Source organism: Lonchura striata, chromosome 4 (genome assembly GCF_050655825.1).
Source record: "Lonchura striata isolate lonStrDom1 chromosome 4, ASM5065582v1, whole genome shotgun sequence".
Taxonomy (NCBI): Eukaryota; Metazoa; Chordata; class Aves; order Passeriformes; family Estrildidae; genus Lonchura; species Lonchura striata.
In genome coordinates, this window is record NC_140706.1 from 23,211,662 (window position 1) to 23,228,408 (window position 16,747).

Consider the following 16,747-nt stretch of genomic DNA (forward strand, 5'->3'; position numbering starts at 1 on the left):
TTGCCTCCCTCCCCCATCTTCAAGGTTTTTACATCTGCTCCCATAGTCACCAAAGAGAGAAAGATATACCAACCCACAACACACCCGCAGCGGCAGAGCAGTGAGACTCTCCCAGAACGCTGACTTACGCTAAACCTCTCCACTCTTTCTCGCCACGCTGCATCTGGGTCTGCTGTGACTGCTGCCTCCAGATGAACTAGAACCCTGTTGCCAGGACTACTTTGGCCTGTACGTGCAGGTGTCTTTGGTTACCTTTAGAGCTCTTGGATCTTTTGTCTTCTCAATTATATAATTGCTCTAATCTGCTAAGAAAGAAGTCTATCTGAAAAAGCCAGGAGCACAGAACACCACTCTTCTTTTTTTCTTCCCTTGTCTCATCTAGGATAGTTGACTTCTTTAACGTCTACTTTCAACAGCCTCTTTCAGATTCCTGCCTCTGGTGAGTTCATTGCATTTTTTTTCCTAGGAATCTTAATATGAATTGATATTCTGGATAAAATTCAATATATTTACGTTTACTTTTGTTAATTACTTTTATTAATAAGTTTGTGAAATTGGTTCACATAGTCATTGTTACTTTTCTGCTAAATACCATCTGTTAAATGCTTGGTGTTGAGATATACAATTACACACTGGCCTAGACTTGCATTTTCTGCATTTTCATTTGTTCCAGAGTTTTTTTCCACCTCAGAGTAAAAAGGCCTTATATAAAGTAGAAAAAAGGGTGTGATGGGCTGTACAATGCCAGTTTCTTCCATGTTAACTGATATAAGAAAAAAGAAAAAGAAAAAATGTGAGTTACTCTCAAGATGGTGGATCTGATTCTGACGCCCTTTTCTGTTGCATGAACTATGAACGCAGGAGTGATAGACATGTATAAATATACAACATTTCAAATGATCCTCTTTTTCCCTGTTTGTGAGGAAACTGTTCTTCTTCATCTTAAATATTCCCAAACAAATTTAGGTGAAGATTTTCTTGTGAGAATTTGAGAAACACATTCTCAGAACTGGAACGAGAGTCAAAGTATTTTTAATTTGACAGCATATTTGTGGCTGGCTCTGGCTCCAGCAGCTGCCTGGCCCTGCTGGGTCTAACAAATGCCTGTGACACCTTCTGAGATGGAATATTTCCATCTAAATGGCCACATCTGTAACTCTGTGTTCAGGTCACTCCCATGGCTTCTTCTCTGCTTTCTGATCCGACTGGGGCATGCTTAGGGTGTGGAGTCCCCTTACAGAGTAGTATGTGTGTATGTGCATGTGTGCACATCTGTGCACACCCATTTCCAGATTCTCCTCACACTTGTGATTATCCAGTGTGATGGAATGGTCTTGTCACATTGCCAATGAGATGCAGTTAATCTGAAAGGTGAATGAGGATAAAGCACACTGGGGCTGGAACCATCTCTCTGACAAAAATCCCCTCAAAAAATCTGAACGTGGATTTAAGATTTTCTAACTTCTCCTTTCAGCTGTGTTTCCACCTTTGGATGGGGAAGGAGTTGAACTGTGGCATCTGGCAGAAGCCAGCTTTAACGTGGGGTTTATCCTGAATAAAATACTTGGAGAAGAAAAAGGTACAGTAAATGCGATAACTTAGTTGTTAACAGGCATATCTGTCAGCATAATTTGGTGTCTGTTGCTGTTGGAATAAGGTGGGATTGTGCTTTATATTGTGCTGCTTCATATTCCACATTTTCAACCCCCCTCCATTTATGTCAGTTTGTGGTGTGTTCATGGTTTTCCAGTAGGAAGGACCATATGTGTATACTTACTTGACTTTAAAATGGGGTTTGATGTAGTTTTTCTGAGACCAGTCTGAAAATCTATAATACAAATGGAGTCAAATCTACCAGAGAAAGTGGGTACAGACTTGATGTGAATACCATGTTTGAGATTTGGGCAGTAACTGCAGGGTCGAAAAGCCACATGTGCACTTGCTTCCTGCTAAATTTAGGGAGTAGGTCTTAGTGAGGCATAATACCAAGTTTTACATTCCCCAGATTAGGTGCTACAAGCCAGAAAATTCTGTAGGTTTGTAGTTATAGAGAATCAGTGTTTTTATAAGTAATTTGTACTTACTAAGTTCGAGAGCAAATATTTAAATTTAAAAATGTGTTTGATTTTCATGTATAGCGAGATTCATAGGCCATCAGCAGGATAACATGGCTGTAAATTACTGTAATTTAATCCCATTTTAAGGTAATTTTATTGTGCCAAAGCAGTGTGAAATCTTCTCATAGCAGAAGAGCATCAGGCCTCAAAATGAAGAAACTGATGCTAAAGTCACATTGCTGGTAACAACTGCTAGTGCCAGTGATGTTAGGGAAGTAATCTCTTGTACAGTGAGGAGAAAGCCATATAAATCCTCCAAGATGTAGGTGGGTGATGTGCAGCACACCCAGAGCACACAGGAAATAAGCAGCCGGCGTGGTGGCGGTCTCACAGGCTGGCCTATTTTGTAGAGCAGTGGGTCTGTACCCACGGAAGCTCCCGAGGAACTTTTCTCAGTGCTGCTTTCTGATAACCAGCCAGGAGGGCACCCAGGCAGGGAGATGAAACTCTGCTGATCCTCCTCTTGTTTTTGCTGTGCAGTTCTAGATCTATAGCGGCAGGTGGGTTAGGCACTTTAATGTAAAAGATTTTCTGTGAAAATTAACTCTTAACCCCCCATTTTCTTTGTGGAATTTTTGTGCTGGGATTCTACAGTTTTCCCTAAGAAACAGTAGAATGTTGCTGGATGCACAATTCAAGTGATTAGTTTGATTGACATCGATCATAAAATGAAAAATTTGAGATTTTTTTGTAAGATTGGAGATTGTTTGAAAAGAGACAAAATAAGTAAATGTAAAACTTGCCTTTTTCAAAGTCTTGATGTAACATTTTAGACATCACACCACACAGCTTAACATCATTCCCAAATTAGGTTCTTGTGTTTTTGGCTAGTGCTGTGTGGTTTATTAAATCTGCAGTTTTCAAATGTTTCCATGCTATGACACAACTTACAGCTGAAGAATATTTTGAGATAACCGCAACATAGCAATTAAGAAAGGAAGTTGGCTGCAGCTGTCTCAAGCCCACTATTAAAGCATTTATGGCCTTAAGATGCTGGGCAGGATCACACAAATGCAACAAAGCATTATCACAACAAAATTTGTGGGCTGTAGCCTACCATTACCTTATCGCCACAAAACCAAGTAGAGTTTCATATTGGCTTAGCAGGAGTTAGTTGTCCTTTAATTTTAGTGTCAGTGAAAAACTGGAAAATATTTCCAGTCCACCAGAAAGATGAGTATACAGTGGAAAGGGAGACCTTTGGAGCCTGCAAAACCTCTGCAATGCAGAGTGTCAGTACTGTGAGTCATGGCTACAAACCTTGCTGTATCAGGTCTAATATGAGCAGCTGGCAAAGTGGCACAGAGCAATAGTCCCAGCAGTCCCAGTCTGTCACTGCAGACAGGGTGGCTGGAGGATGGGGGGGAGCATGGTCTGAGCACTTGGTGTGTGCATGCATTTCCTGCAGAGCGAGTACAGGAGTGATTTGTGCCCAGCCTGGCTTGTGGCCGTGCCCTGTGTTTATCCCAGACCCTTTATCGCTCCCCCTGCACAGTTGCCTGCCGCTGCATCTGCACTGTGTTGCTTTTGCACGATCAATTGCATTTGGTCTTTGGTTACAGAAGCCAAGTAGAAGTGTAAATTGCTAAGGGATGAGGGTGGGGCTGAACTTGGTATGCTTCTCTTTACCTGATAAAACATATGAACCTACTAGAAACCACACAAGGATTCTCCTATGGTTTGGGGATTTCTCTATGGGGAGCCATGGTGACCTGTCATGTAGGAAAGACCCAGCATGTGCTGGAAAAGGAGCAAACACCTCTCCTTGCAGAAGCTGGCACAGAGGGCTGTGGTTACATACTGTGCGTGATGCCGCTTCTCACACACAAGCGTGAGTACCAGTAACTGACACTTGCCAGCTTGAGGTTGTTGTACCATCTGGTGATACCACTTCTCCTCACGAGTGACAGTGTGTTGCTTTTGAAGGTTAGACTGATTTATGTCAAAACATAGATAAAACTGGCTCTCCTAATATAAAAGCGTGAGACCAAGACCCCTATGTAGCTAGGGGTCTCTTTTGGTTATTTCCTGTGCCATGGTCATTGAAAAATATGAAACCACGCAAACTTGCAAGAAAACTGTTCTTTCATTGATAGGCATGCCCATGGACACAGTCTTCAGCTTGCCTCTTTTTTTTCCATCAAATGACTGTGCTTAAAAACCGGTAAAGACTTTGGAGTTTGAAGTTACTGAGCTACTGATATACTCAAATATCTATTAATTAACCTGTCTATTAATTATCTACCTAGTTACCTGTGAGCTTTTGTTTTTCTCACTATAAAAATATATTATGAAACAGCTGTCATAAAACCCCTTAATGTAATTTCTTTATTTTCCATCAATTTAAATGTGAGTTTTTAAATTCCCATCTCTTTCAGTGTAGTTTTAATTCTGGATGAAAAGCTGTGGGGTAAAGTATCTCTGAGTTTGAATCAAGTCCATCAGGATTCAAAAATAAAGCATGGGAAATGTTCTCATAATGTTAAAACATCTTTCTCCTAAAATATCTCTCTTTTCATATGTGTGATCATTTTCATTCAGAGTATGTAAAAATCAAGAAAAGCTTTCTGTGGTTCTCTCTGAAGAACTCTGCATTAAGATTTACTGTAGTATGGAGATTCGCATGATCTTTAAACTAACTGAAAGCCAAGTAGATGTCAGCTCTAAATATATGAAATGGCTTCTCAAAATACTCAGCTGAAGAATGAGTGAGAAGGATTTATGTATTACATTTGGTTGTAGAGTCTTTTCTCCTCTTAACCTATTCCATATGACCTGCTGCTGTCTATAGTATCACATGTTTTATATAAAGGTGGCAAGAGATCAAGGTTGTAATGGAATCAGAGGAAAATAAAAGAAAACAGGCACTAAAATATATATTCTGCTCTGGCATATGGTCGGTGCAAGACCTAAATCAATATAAAATCTGAGCCACCAGGTATTAATTTGTGCTAATTCCAGAAAAAATTAAAAAAAAAAAAAAGAAAAGCAAAGAAAAGAAAGCATGTTCCTTTGAAATTGGGCTGTAATCATAACTATTCATGGAACGTAGGCAGTTTGATGAAGGCAAGTATGCATGCCCATTTATTTTATCTAATTTTATCGGCTTGAATTAAGGCATTCTAGAGAGGCTGCATGGTAAGAAAAAAAATTCCTGCTTGTATATAGGATATGTATTATCTCTTACTTTGTCTGTGTGCTTGATATAGTGCATGAATGCTAAGTACTAGCATAGATTGTGGAAGACAACTCCTTTTAAAAATTTATTGAAAAATCAAAAAGATAAAAATTGTAACTCAACAAATGCAGGACAAGTTATGATAACTGTATGTTTTATATCACATCTGCTAGTTGAAAAGTAATTGAAATTATTTCAAAGCAAGCTCTTCAAAGTTTTAACCTTTTTATGTACATGTGTGCACACAAAATTGAAGAATGATATTAAAGATGGCAGTTTCCCGCTATGTGAAATCTAGACTATGATTTTAAATGCTCTGATACATACACAGACAAGAAAAAGGTTTTTGTTGTGGGCAATCCTAAGGGGGAAAAAGCTAAAATTACCAGGGGGTTTCTGTTTTATAAAATAAATACCCAATGAAATTATTGTTGCTTCCTTTGCTAGCTTTGCTCATGAATGTCCGAATTTTGATATTCATCACAGCAAAACAAATGATGACATGCCGTAAATATGATTTCTTCCTAAATGAAAACCAAATCATCATTTTTTAGCAAGAGATCATTATTGTGTATTGTTTAATCGACTACAATATCATTATTACTCCTCAAAATACCTGTACATCCAACATTTTATTCTTCTCACAAAATATACAAAAATAATCTTCCATGGAAAACTGGCTAATTTTGTTCTAACTAACATTTTCCTCCTCCGCCTTTACCTCCCACTGAAATCAAACCTGTGCAAATACATAATTTAATGAACATGGAGAACATCCTTCTTCTCCCTCTGATATTAGGGGGAGAAGATCTAGGCTTGAGAATCTCCTTATTTTGTGGTAGGCATTTTATAAAATCAGAGCAAAGTTAAACCTTAAGAGACTTCTGAAAGTAAAGTTGGAGATCTTTCAAAGGATCCATTGAGGAAAATGGAGATAAGGTAGGTCAATTTTTAAAGATCTTTTAACATTGAGGAGCATGTTATATCACCTGTAGCATTCATGTATTAGCTTTTAGCTATACTGTTACTGTTGATTACTTCGTAGCATTTAAGGGAGCCAGTCAACATCAAGCAGTGTGCAAACAAGGGAGAGGAGTGTGGTCCTACCTCAGGTTAGAGCCAAAACACACAGAAGTCAGCCTTCTCCTCTGCAGTGGGCTTGGCACAGCCTCTGAAAGAGGGAAAGCTCTTTTGCCTGCAAATGCAAGCATGTATATGGAGATGTCAGCTTGTTTTATCAATTTATCATGACACACATCAGTGGTATTTAATATAAATCCATGCATCTCCTTAACAACAAGTCATTGTAACATGTTGTAAAGATATGTCTAATAAATGTAATGGCTGCATACACAGCAGAAGTATAACAGTTTACAATGGGTGACTATGTAATTTTATATGTAAAACTCTATCAATTAGGTACCGAGGTTATTGCAAATCCCCATTTATAACAGCAGTAATCTCTACTCATGTGCATACAAATACATATGTATCTGTATGTAGACCATGGTCATTTCAATAATGCATCCATTTGATGCAAAATATGTATGTAGCTTTTCAAACGATGGTAAGATATCTTGCCCACAATACATTGTTTCCTACAGCAATCTGTATCTGTATCTGTATTGTCTTTTGCAATTAATGAATATCTATGTGTCCATATATATATATATGTATATGGACATACACATATGCATATACATATGGACGTGATTTTTTTGTACACAAATGTATTGATCCATCACTGAAATAGATTTTAAATATGCACAAATTTATTTTCAATATTTTTGTGTATCTATATATGTGCATATATACTTCTATGCATCCAGTCTAGCAAATAATGCATCATTCTCCAGAGAAATTATAAATTATTATTTAGAAGTAAGAAATGCAAGTTGTGTATGAAAGAGAAATGGATACCTGTGTCTCCAGATGGTTAAAAAAAAAAAAAAGAACAAGCAGAAATAGGGGTAGGGATAAGCTCACTGGAAAGAAAACACAATAATTGTTGAAGGTTGTAAATAAAAGAGTACTTCAACAGCCAAAGAATACTACATAAAAATTTGGGGAGATTTTGAAGAGTTAAATCTGTAAAAAAAATTCTACAAAACCATGTTATCAACATATATTGACAAATCAAAAATATGCCTTTTTGATTTGTCTCAAACTTCAAGAAATTGAACTGTGTTAAAAGAGATTATGGCATGAAAAATTGGAGACCCAAAGTTGCAAACATTTCCATATGTCAGTAATTCTACACACACAGTAGTCTATTTAAGGTCAATTACTTAAATATAATGCGTTTTATATTATCAAGGCTTCAGTTTGGCTACAATGCAGTTAGAGTTGCTGAAAATTTGCTTTTGACCTGTAAGTCATTCAGGTAGAAAAACTATTCATAGGTTTGTGTGATAGCGCTGGAGTCAGCACGCAGCACTTTATCCATGTTCATCTGCAAGTGTGTCTGTATCCCCATCATGATACAGAAGCAGCTCTGTGTCAGTGTGAATATATATGTGTGTATATATATGTATGTATGTGTGTGTGTACAGAAGCAGTGACTGTGAGGGACAGCAGACAGACAGATGGTTGATGAACTGTGCTCGAACGTACGCGTGTGTGACATTTGCACACCAGCTGCTCCACGTACAGCTGCATCTGTAGTGAAAGTCAAAAATTTCTTCTCTGTTTAAGCACAGAGGAGAAAAATCAGCACAGAGAAGGGTGGGAAAGAGAGGTGACATATGCAGTATCCTGAAGAAGGAGAATGCTAGGCTTACCTAACTTCAGGCATGACATGCTGCTCCATTTCTGGTGACTTTGAGGGTATTGGATCAGACTGAGAATGGTTTATGAGCTGGTCCTCTCTGAAGGGTTTACTTTCCTACACTTGATTGACCCCAATTTTAATTTGTAGAGAACATCTATACTGAAAATGGATCCCTTTTGAAAATTATCCATAATACCATGACTGCCACATAGTTTGTCATTTACCATGTCACGCCATAAACATGGAGAAAAATTACTTCAGACTAATGGCTTGAATCTTTAAATGGGTACTTAACATTGTCAGATCTCAATGAGTTCTATTTAGAGACTTAGGATCTCTGATCAGTACATGAGTCTTACAGGATTTTTGTTAATTTTTGAGTAGTTCTAACAGTCTTTGTTCCCTGTGTAATTTGTAAATTGCTGAGTCAAGGTGTGATTAGCCACAGAAAGAGGGTTCTTGAAGATAAAATAAGTATTTCTTTTGTCTAATTCTATAATTAGAATGAGAATTAAAATGCTGTTCTCAGCAACTATAGTGAATTGAATAGAACTTCAGATGCATTGTTATTCATTGCTTATATATTATTATAGGTACTATTACTAAAGAAATTAAATTGAATTTTTAAAAATATAAGATAGCTCATTAAGCAGTTTTATATGTATGTGCAATGTGTAAGCATGTGTATCAATACATATATTTTGTTACACAAAAAGCTTTCATTCCTTTACTAGGACTTCACATCTCATTTAGTCTTGTAAATAAAGCAGTCTGTGTTCGTTGTTGTTTTATATCAAGATTTCACATTCTCAATGTGAGGGAATTTGCTTTAAATCTAATAACTTGAGTTCCCTTGCTAATAATAAAGTTGACAAGATTACTGAATATTTGATCATAAATCTTTCTCATCATTTACAATGGTTAAACTGACAGAGAAAGAAACAGAGGTATTTTCAGGTGTTGTCTTGATCTAGAAGTGATTTTTACAAAGGCTTCTAAAAAAGCCTTTGTTCTCTGGTTTCTTGAAATTTCATAAATTGGAAAGTAAACCCAAAATTTAGGTGTTTTTTTTTTTTTTTTTCAAAGTAAAATACTGAAATTTGAAAACAGGAACAGGATTTCAGTTTTGCGAACAAGGGAGCGAAAGAAACATTTCCAAGTTTTTCTGTCTGCAAATTTTTTTTAATTCTGGAAGGAGATTGTTTTTGCGATGACAAGACATCCTGGCTTTGAAAATATGGGGTCATTGCATGTTGTTTGCTTTCTTAATTTTAGAAAGACATTGAAGAAGCTATTGTAAAATATCTGTATAAAAGCTCTCATCCAAGCTTCTAAGCATCCTTTCAATTCTTTAAAATATAAAAGCACCTTGAAAGATAATCTGGCTATTAATCTGTCAGTATTACAAATATATCAGACAGCTGAATTACTCTGCCAAGAGTAAACTGCCATCTTGCTCTTGGGACAAGGAATAGTGAAGACCCCTGTGGTAACCACCTTAGGAAGTGAATGAGTTCAGTGGAGATTTTTTGGTGGAGTATTCTAGGGAAAAGATGCAGCACCTTGCAAAGGTACAGGCTGTGAATCAGTGGTGCCACCACTGAATGCCACTATGGACTGAAATAGTGACACTCTCTGAGGTGGAGGGAGACTGATTGGCAAGACAGGGCTATAGATCAAAATTGTCTTGAAGGGAGTTAAGAAAACAAGAGGCAGCTAATGCAGGTGTCAGAGAATCAGCTGGGTGAATGCATGACAGGTGCAGCAAGGAGCTATTTGCTTACAGTCTCCAGGCAGACTGCAGCTGATGGATTAGTTTTCAGGAGATCTGTGCTGTGGAAGCAGACTGGAGGTTTGTATCTGAACGGAGCAAGTACACTCCATCCACAGAGCTGAAAACCAGGTATTGTGACCTTGACAACCTGGTGACCTGGCAGAGTGTCCAAACTGGAGTCACAACAGCCACAATTTTTGTGTCACAGGGGCTGCATCTTCTGGGTGCTTTCACTAACCAGGCAACAGTGTCTCTGCCCTGTCTTGATACCTGCCAGCCTTCTTCCTCCTCCCTCTCCTGCTTGCAGGAGTTGTTCTCAGGCCTTGTCCATGCCCTGCGGTGCCCACTGTGCCCAAGGAGGTGAAGGTGCAAAGCTGCACACTCTTCTGGGCACTGAGGGTACTCTTTGTGCCTCCTTCCTCTCCTTGAGGGTGTTTAGCTAAGGGATGTGAGGAGAGTTCTTGCCTATCTGTGGTGCAATTGGAAGGAGCAGTGGTTACAGTCAGCACACTGGAGAAGAACTGTGGGCACTGTTTTACAGACCCCACCTCTGTGTGAGGTGGGACTTAGAAGAGTAGAGTAGGTAGGCAAAGACAGTGTGTACATTCAAGCATTGCACAGCTAGGGGAAGTATCTCCTGTGGTTTCAACCTCTTCTATTAGTGTAGATATTTAAATTTCCTTGCCATGTCAAGTCTCTTCAAGAACTAGCATACACAGTGCTCAAACTGAAAAATGAATCTGCTGTTATCCTGACATAAACAGGAACTCTGCTGAGATATAATTGAGGTAGGGAGTAGATAATGGCAACAATAGTTAGCATGTTAACTGCTTTAACTCTCTGAAGCATTTTGTGACTGATCTAAAAAGCTGGTTGTTTACCTGCATGTTTTGTTTATGTATGAGCTAATTCCACTGAAATTCCAGCCTTCAGTGTGCACTATCAGCATCTAAGATAAATTTTGAAATTGGATATTCCTGACTGTTTTTATTTTCCCCTATAAGATGCTGTCCATCACCTGGAGATGTTTAGCGATAGCGAGTCATTCTCACAATGATCTTGTAGTAGATGCCAGAGATATTCTTGGCATAAATGAAAATCCCATTTGGTTCAGCTGACAAACTTACCCCTTTTGATACAGTAGTCCTGCTTTCCTTTGTTGGAACAGCTCTCTCAACAAATACCAGATTTGTTTTCCATGGGATGTATATTCAATTGAATCCTCTACCTGCAAAGAGCTCAGTGCTGCTGTTCTCTGCTTTTCATCCCATCCTATTGCAGGTTGGCAGCCCCACTCACCTTCTCTGAATTGTATTCAGCCATGATCAAGTGTGAGGCATTTTACCTGCATGAGATTACTGAGGTGCAGGTCAGACACTGCCAAAGAGCGATTGTCGTGGGGCTTCTTGTGCTCACATCATCAGTGAAGTCCAGATCTCTGTAACCACACACTAGTGCCTGTATTCCAAAGAAAGAGGGAGCAAACCCTGAAGTTTACTAAAGATCACTACTCATACAAGACATGCATTCTTATAGCTAGAGATTTTATAAAAGCTCTTACCTTACTATTAAAATAATATCTTCTATTGTTACAAGTGATGAAAGCATAAACCAAAAAAAAAAGCATAGAAGATACAATGTTATATATTGAATTCAATATTCAAAATGATTTTAATAAAGTCAGTAAATTTTTGAAAATCAAATTGTTGGAGGAAATAAAAAAGCCTCAGCAGCTTAGACTCCATCTCTGATTTGTGATAAGATTTTCTGCAATCTTGTAATGGTTGTAGCACACTGTGCTGTCAAAACAAGACAGAATATGATAGAAAGGAACATAAACTTTTGCAAATATTTATAGAATTGGTTGTATACTGAGGCACAGAAGTACCCAGTAATGTCTTTAAAGGACACTTTGAAGTACTGTTCTTTAAAGGAGACTGCTTTTTATTGATGCTTAATCAAATGTTTTCCATCCAGTGAGGTAAACTTGTGTAATTATTTTAATACACTAATGCTACTCTTACCCTGAGGCTGCAACAAAGACCAGATATGTGCCTAATTACAGATTATACTTCAATATGCACATATGTAGTCCCAATGATATGTGGAGGCAAATGAATTGTTGTTAACAAATTCAAGATCAGGGCCATTGAGGGCAAATTGTCCACAGGATCACAATATGGACCTTGTTATATACCAGGGTTTTTTATTATTCACTGGTGGAATGTAGAGCAATATTTGCTTTGAAAAACATTCTGCACTGTCATAGTGGGATATTTTAGCTTCTGTTATTGTCTGTCAACTAGGCATATTCACTAGTCCTTAGTATCTCTTTCAGTTTTTAATAATTTTTATATTTTCTTTCAAAATAACCAGCATAATAACAAGTAATCAACAAGTTGAGTGCCAGAACAATCCTTTTATCTGTCTTTCTCTGTTTTGGCATTTATGAAATTGCAGAAGTCATGCTATGGACATCCTTATTTTTCCCCACATTCCAGTGTGCACAATATAAGGAACCTGAAGGCACTGAGGACTACTCGCACCAAAGAAATACTTGTTCTGAAAAGGATAGTTGGTACATGGAACCTTTCTCCTGAGAATATGCAACTTTGTCTGAATAGAACACTACTGTCTTGTGGTAAAATTGAGGTGTTTTCAAACTATATTGCTGACCCAATTTTGAAATAGAATACTCTGAAAGAGAGATTATTATTCATATAAGCAACGAATGTTTATCCCACATATGCTTTTTGAATTTTTCATAGATGTGTTTTGTAAAGGTCTTGCTTAGTTCCCTTGAGAGCTTGTTTGGAGAACAGAGAAGGCTAGAGAGTGGAGTTAGACCTAATGAATCTTTAAAAGCAAATTTTCTTCTGCTGCCAGTGAAACTTAAAATTCACAGAGCAGCCTGTTTCCCGGCAGCCGGGAATGCCGTGAAGCAGCCTCAGCCCCCATCCCCTTTCCTAGAAGCGAGCGCGGTCTGGCGGCCGGGAAGCGCCGTCTGTTGCAATGAGTGCCGCGGTGCCGTAACCGGAGCGCGCCCGGGGCCAGCCCCGGCCCGGGGCCGCCGCCGCGCTGCACCGCGCTCCGGCAAGCTGCAGGGAGCTCCGGCCGCGCTGCAGGGAGCTCCGGCCGCGCTGCAGGGAGCTCCGGCCGCGCTGCAGGGAGCTCCGGCCGCGCTGCGCCGAGCTCCGGCCGCGCTGCGCCGGGCTCCGGCCGCGCTGCAGGGAGCTCCGGCCGCGCTGCACCGCGCTCCGGCCGCGCTGCACCGGGCTCCGGCCGCGCTGCACCGGGCTCCGGCCGCGCTGCACCGCGCTCCGGCCGCGCTGCAGGGAGCTCCGGCCGCGCTGCACCGAGCTCCGGCCGCGCTGCACCGGGCTCCGGCCGCGCTGCAGGGAGCTCCGGCCGCGCTGCACCGGGCTCCGGCCGCGCTGCAGGGAGCTCCGGCCGCGCTGCACCGGGCTCCGGCCGCGCTGCACCGCGCTCCGGCCGCGCTGCACCGAGCTCCGGCCGCGCTGCAGGGAGCTCCGGCCGCGCTGCACCGCGCTCCGGCCGCGCTGCAGGGAGCTCCGGCCGCGCTGCACCGCGCTCCGGCCGCGCTGCACCGGGCTCCGGCCGCGCTGCAGGGAGCTCCGGCCGCGCTGCACCGCGCTCCGGCCGCGCTGCAGGGAGCTCCGGCCGCGCTGCAGGGAGCTCCGGCCGCGCTGCAGGGAGCTCCGGCCGCGCTGCACCGGGCTCCGGCCGCGCTGCACCGCGCTCCGGCCGCGCTGCACCGAGCTCCGGCCGCGCTGCAGGGAGCTCCGGCCGCGCTGCACCGAGCTCCGGCCGCGCTGCAGGGAGCTCCGGCCGCGCTGCACCGAGCTCCGGCCGCGCTGCAGGGAGCTCCGGCCGCGCTGCACCGCGCTCCGGCCACGCGCCCGCCTGCAGCTGCGGGGAGGGATGCAGGTGTGCCAGCAGCGCAAGAGAGGTAGGGCATGGCCTCACACAAAACGAAAGCAGGGCCAATAGCAGTTGTCGGTACCTGTGAAATGTTCTCTCTAAGCTCATCTAGCACTTTTCCTTTGTTTTCCCCTCTTTGTGGAGTAAGCCAAAGCTGGGAGTGTACTAGAAATAAAGGGGGAGGGAGGTGGTGTGTTAGGGTACTGAAAGTGGAGAGTGTTACAGTAAAATACAGTATATGCCCTTTGTGGCCCTCATTTATTTCTGTGCAAATAGCCTTCAGCTGCGATGTGTCTCTACATATATGAAGGAAACAGAAATGTATTATTTATGTAACAAACACATGGCATTTTAAAATTATGCAGTGATACTTTTTAATTACTCTTGTTCATCAGAACTAATTCGTCTTCAGTTTTGCTGTTAGTGATTTTTGGAGCATCTTGTGTGTCACCCTTTGTGAGCAGTGAATCTTACACACAGTTAGTGGGGAAGAAACAAATGCTTTCAAAATAGAAAAATTTGACTGAATGCTGGCAGGAGCTCAAAAGCAATTACATACTCTAAAGAGTACTCTTAGTTCAGTTTTACAAGAGTAAATGCCAGGACAGTTATATTTCCTTCAAATGAAATTTTGACTGGGGCAAGCACGGTAGCAGGGCTTTCTTTGGTTTATGCTTCTTGATTGTTGAAAGCAATTTGTAAGAAAAAAAAACAAACCTCTTTTTTGTTTTTCTTTTTTTTTTTTTTTTCCTGTGATTTTCTGTGAATCTTTCTTTGCTTTTAAGATTGTTTAGGTTCATGTGACTAGAGATTCACTTCTGAAGTCTTTGCTTCCTCATTGTCACAAGTGGTTCTGTGTTACTATTTCCTATAGGATTGTGTAAATAGTTAAATTGCTTAGCAAAGAGCTTTTTTCTCCTGACTACCTCTAGAGAGCATGGCTACATTTTCAAGGGAATGTGAACTGATCATTTAAGGATTCAGTATTCTGCCAGTCTTGGTGAAAGTCAGAGGCAGGGAATGTCTCACAGCATACTAATAGCAGTTATACCAAAGTTAAATTAATTTTATTAGTCTCTAGACAATTGGAGGGGAAAAAATAGCTTGTGGCAGTGGAAAATTATAATAGTGCTAAGACTGTTAGCCCCCGTGGAGCAACAAGAAGGTTATTTATGCAAATGGCTGTTGCACACACAACTGGCTGGGAGGAAATGGAAAAGTTCATCATCCTCAGTAAGGGATACTTGCCATGCCTGTCCAAAAATGTGTCCAGGCATCTTCATGTTGATGAGGAATGGTTTGCTCTCTGTGGGTTATAAATGTTACATTTTATTTTTACTTTCCAGAAACGTCATTTGACTCACTGAAGATTTAAAACCGACAGAGTCATATGAGTGGGAGAAAATGAAATTTTAGTCTCAAGTGGCGGTATCAAGTCATAAGAAGTAAAGAGATTTAGATGGTTTCTCACTAAATGGAAGTTATATAGAAGGCCTCTAAGACCACTGCATCTCTCCATCCTGCTCCTGCTGCACAGAGACTGGAATCTTGGCCTTGGACATTAATAAAATGCTGGATTCAGTCAAGTGTGTTCTGGTGGGAGACTCTGCGGTTGGGAAAACATCTCTCTTGGTACGTTTTACCTCTGAGACTTTTCCAGATGACTACAGACCCACTGTATATGAAAATACTGGAGTGGATGTCTTCATGGATGGCGTACAGATCAGCTTAGGTCTTTGGGACACATCTGGCAGTGATGCCTTTAAAAGCATTCGCCCCCTCTCCTACCAACAGGCAGATGTGGTATTAATGTGCTATTCGGTGGCAAACCATAATTCCTTTCTGAACCTGAGGAACAAATGGATCAGCGAGATCCGCAGCCATTTGCCCCGCATCCCTGTTTTGGTGGTGGCCACTCAGACTGACCAGCGTGACATGGGTCCCTACAGTTCCTCCTGCATCAGCCCTCTCGATGGGAAGCGGCTCGCCCAGGACGTGCGAGCCAAAGGCTACTTGGAGTGCTCCGCCCTCAGCAACAGGGGCGTGCAGCAGGTGTTTGAGTATGCTGTGCGGACAGCGGTCAATCAAGCCAAAAGGCAGAACAGGCGGAAGCTCTTCTCCATTAATGAGTGCAAGATCTTTTGAGGACTGTCAGCAGTGGTTTTGCTCACATTTGTTCTTTCTGTTTTCTCACAAAGACGCTGTAGCAGAGAGAATGGGAGGTGAATCAAAGGAGGGCTCCTGGAAGGACCACAGTGCAGGTGCCTCTTGTGAGACAGGTGTGCTCTATACCTGATCCTCTTACCTCCAAAAAATATGGGCACTATCTAGAAAAATGAAAGGTGCATACCCTTATTCACAAGCCTGTGTTTGGACTTTGCAAGCCTGAACTACAGCAGGCCTGGCCTGCAGATCTGCAGATAACAGAAGTATTGATTTTGGTTTTGTTTCTGTCAGTGTTCCTCAGTTGTTGGTTTGTCTGCATCTGCATTTATTTAATGACAAAATTCTGCCTGGATCAACCCCCACCTCTGTCTTTGTGGATTTTTTTTTAAGAATATAGTATATAAAACCTGACCAATGTGTATTTTATTTAAAGGACTCTTGGATATATTGTTGAAAAATCACAACAGTTTGTTTTAATATTTTGGAGGTTCTCCCTTTAGCTAACCACAGAAATGAACTGTCCTATCCATGTAATAAATGGCCTGCAGGTAAGTCTTAGACGTGCCTGAGTCATTGCATAACAGCCATCACTATGTCCAGCATAGGAGTAATCAAAACTTACTGACTTTGACAGCTGTCTCCTGCAGGTTTTGTGAGATTTTTTACCTTAATATTGTTCCTCAACAATGTGGTCAAAGGTGGAAACTAATCTGATTCTTCCTAGACTTCACTGGCTTACAACCTCAGGGCTTGCAGACAGGGTTGGTTTGCGGACATATGGTTGGGCTGGCAGGGATAAA

The 16,747-nt window shown here is 41.3% G+C and overlaps 1 protein-coding gene across 2 annotated transcripts; it reads left to right on the plus strand.

Annotated features, from left to right (window-relative positions):
• The first annotated feature begins 88 nt into the window (after positions 1–88).
• Positions 89–16,358, plus strand: RHOH (ras homolog family member H). 2 transcript variants are annotated; one of them, XM_085577803.1, is made up of 4 exons: positions 89–228; positions 383–439; positions 1,475–1,579; positions 15,128–16,358. In XM_085577803.1, exon 4 carries the CDS (start codon positions 15,351–15,353, stop codon positions 15,924–15,926), a length of 576 nt encoding a protein of 191 aa, XP_085433929.1. In that variant the 5' UTR covers positions 89–228; positions 383–439; positions 1,475–1,579; positions 15,128–15,350; the 3' UTR covers positions 15,927–16,358. The 2 variants fall into 2 exon arrangements, with proteins under 2 accessions (XP_085433929.1, XP_077638937.1); XM_077782811.2 differs by lacking the exon at positions 89–228 and having other exon boundaries at positions 300–439.
• Positions 16,359–16,747: the final 389 nt, after the last annotated feature.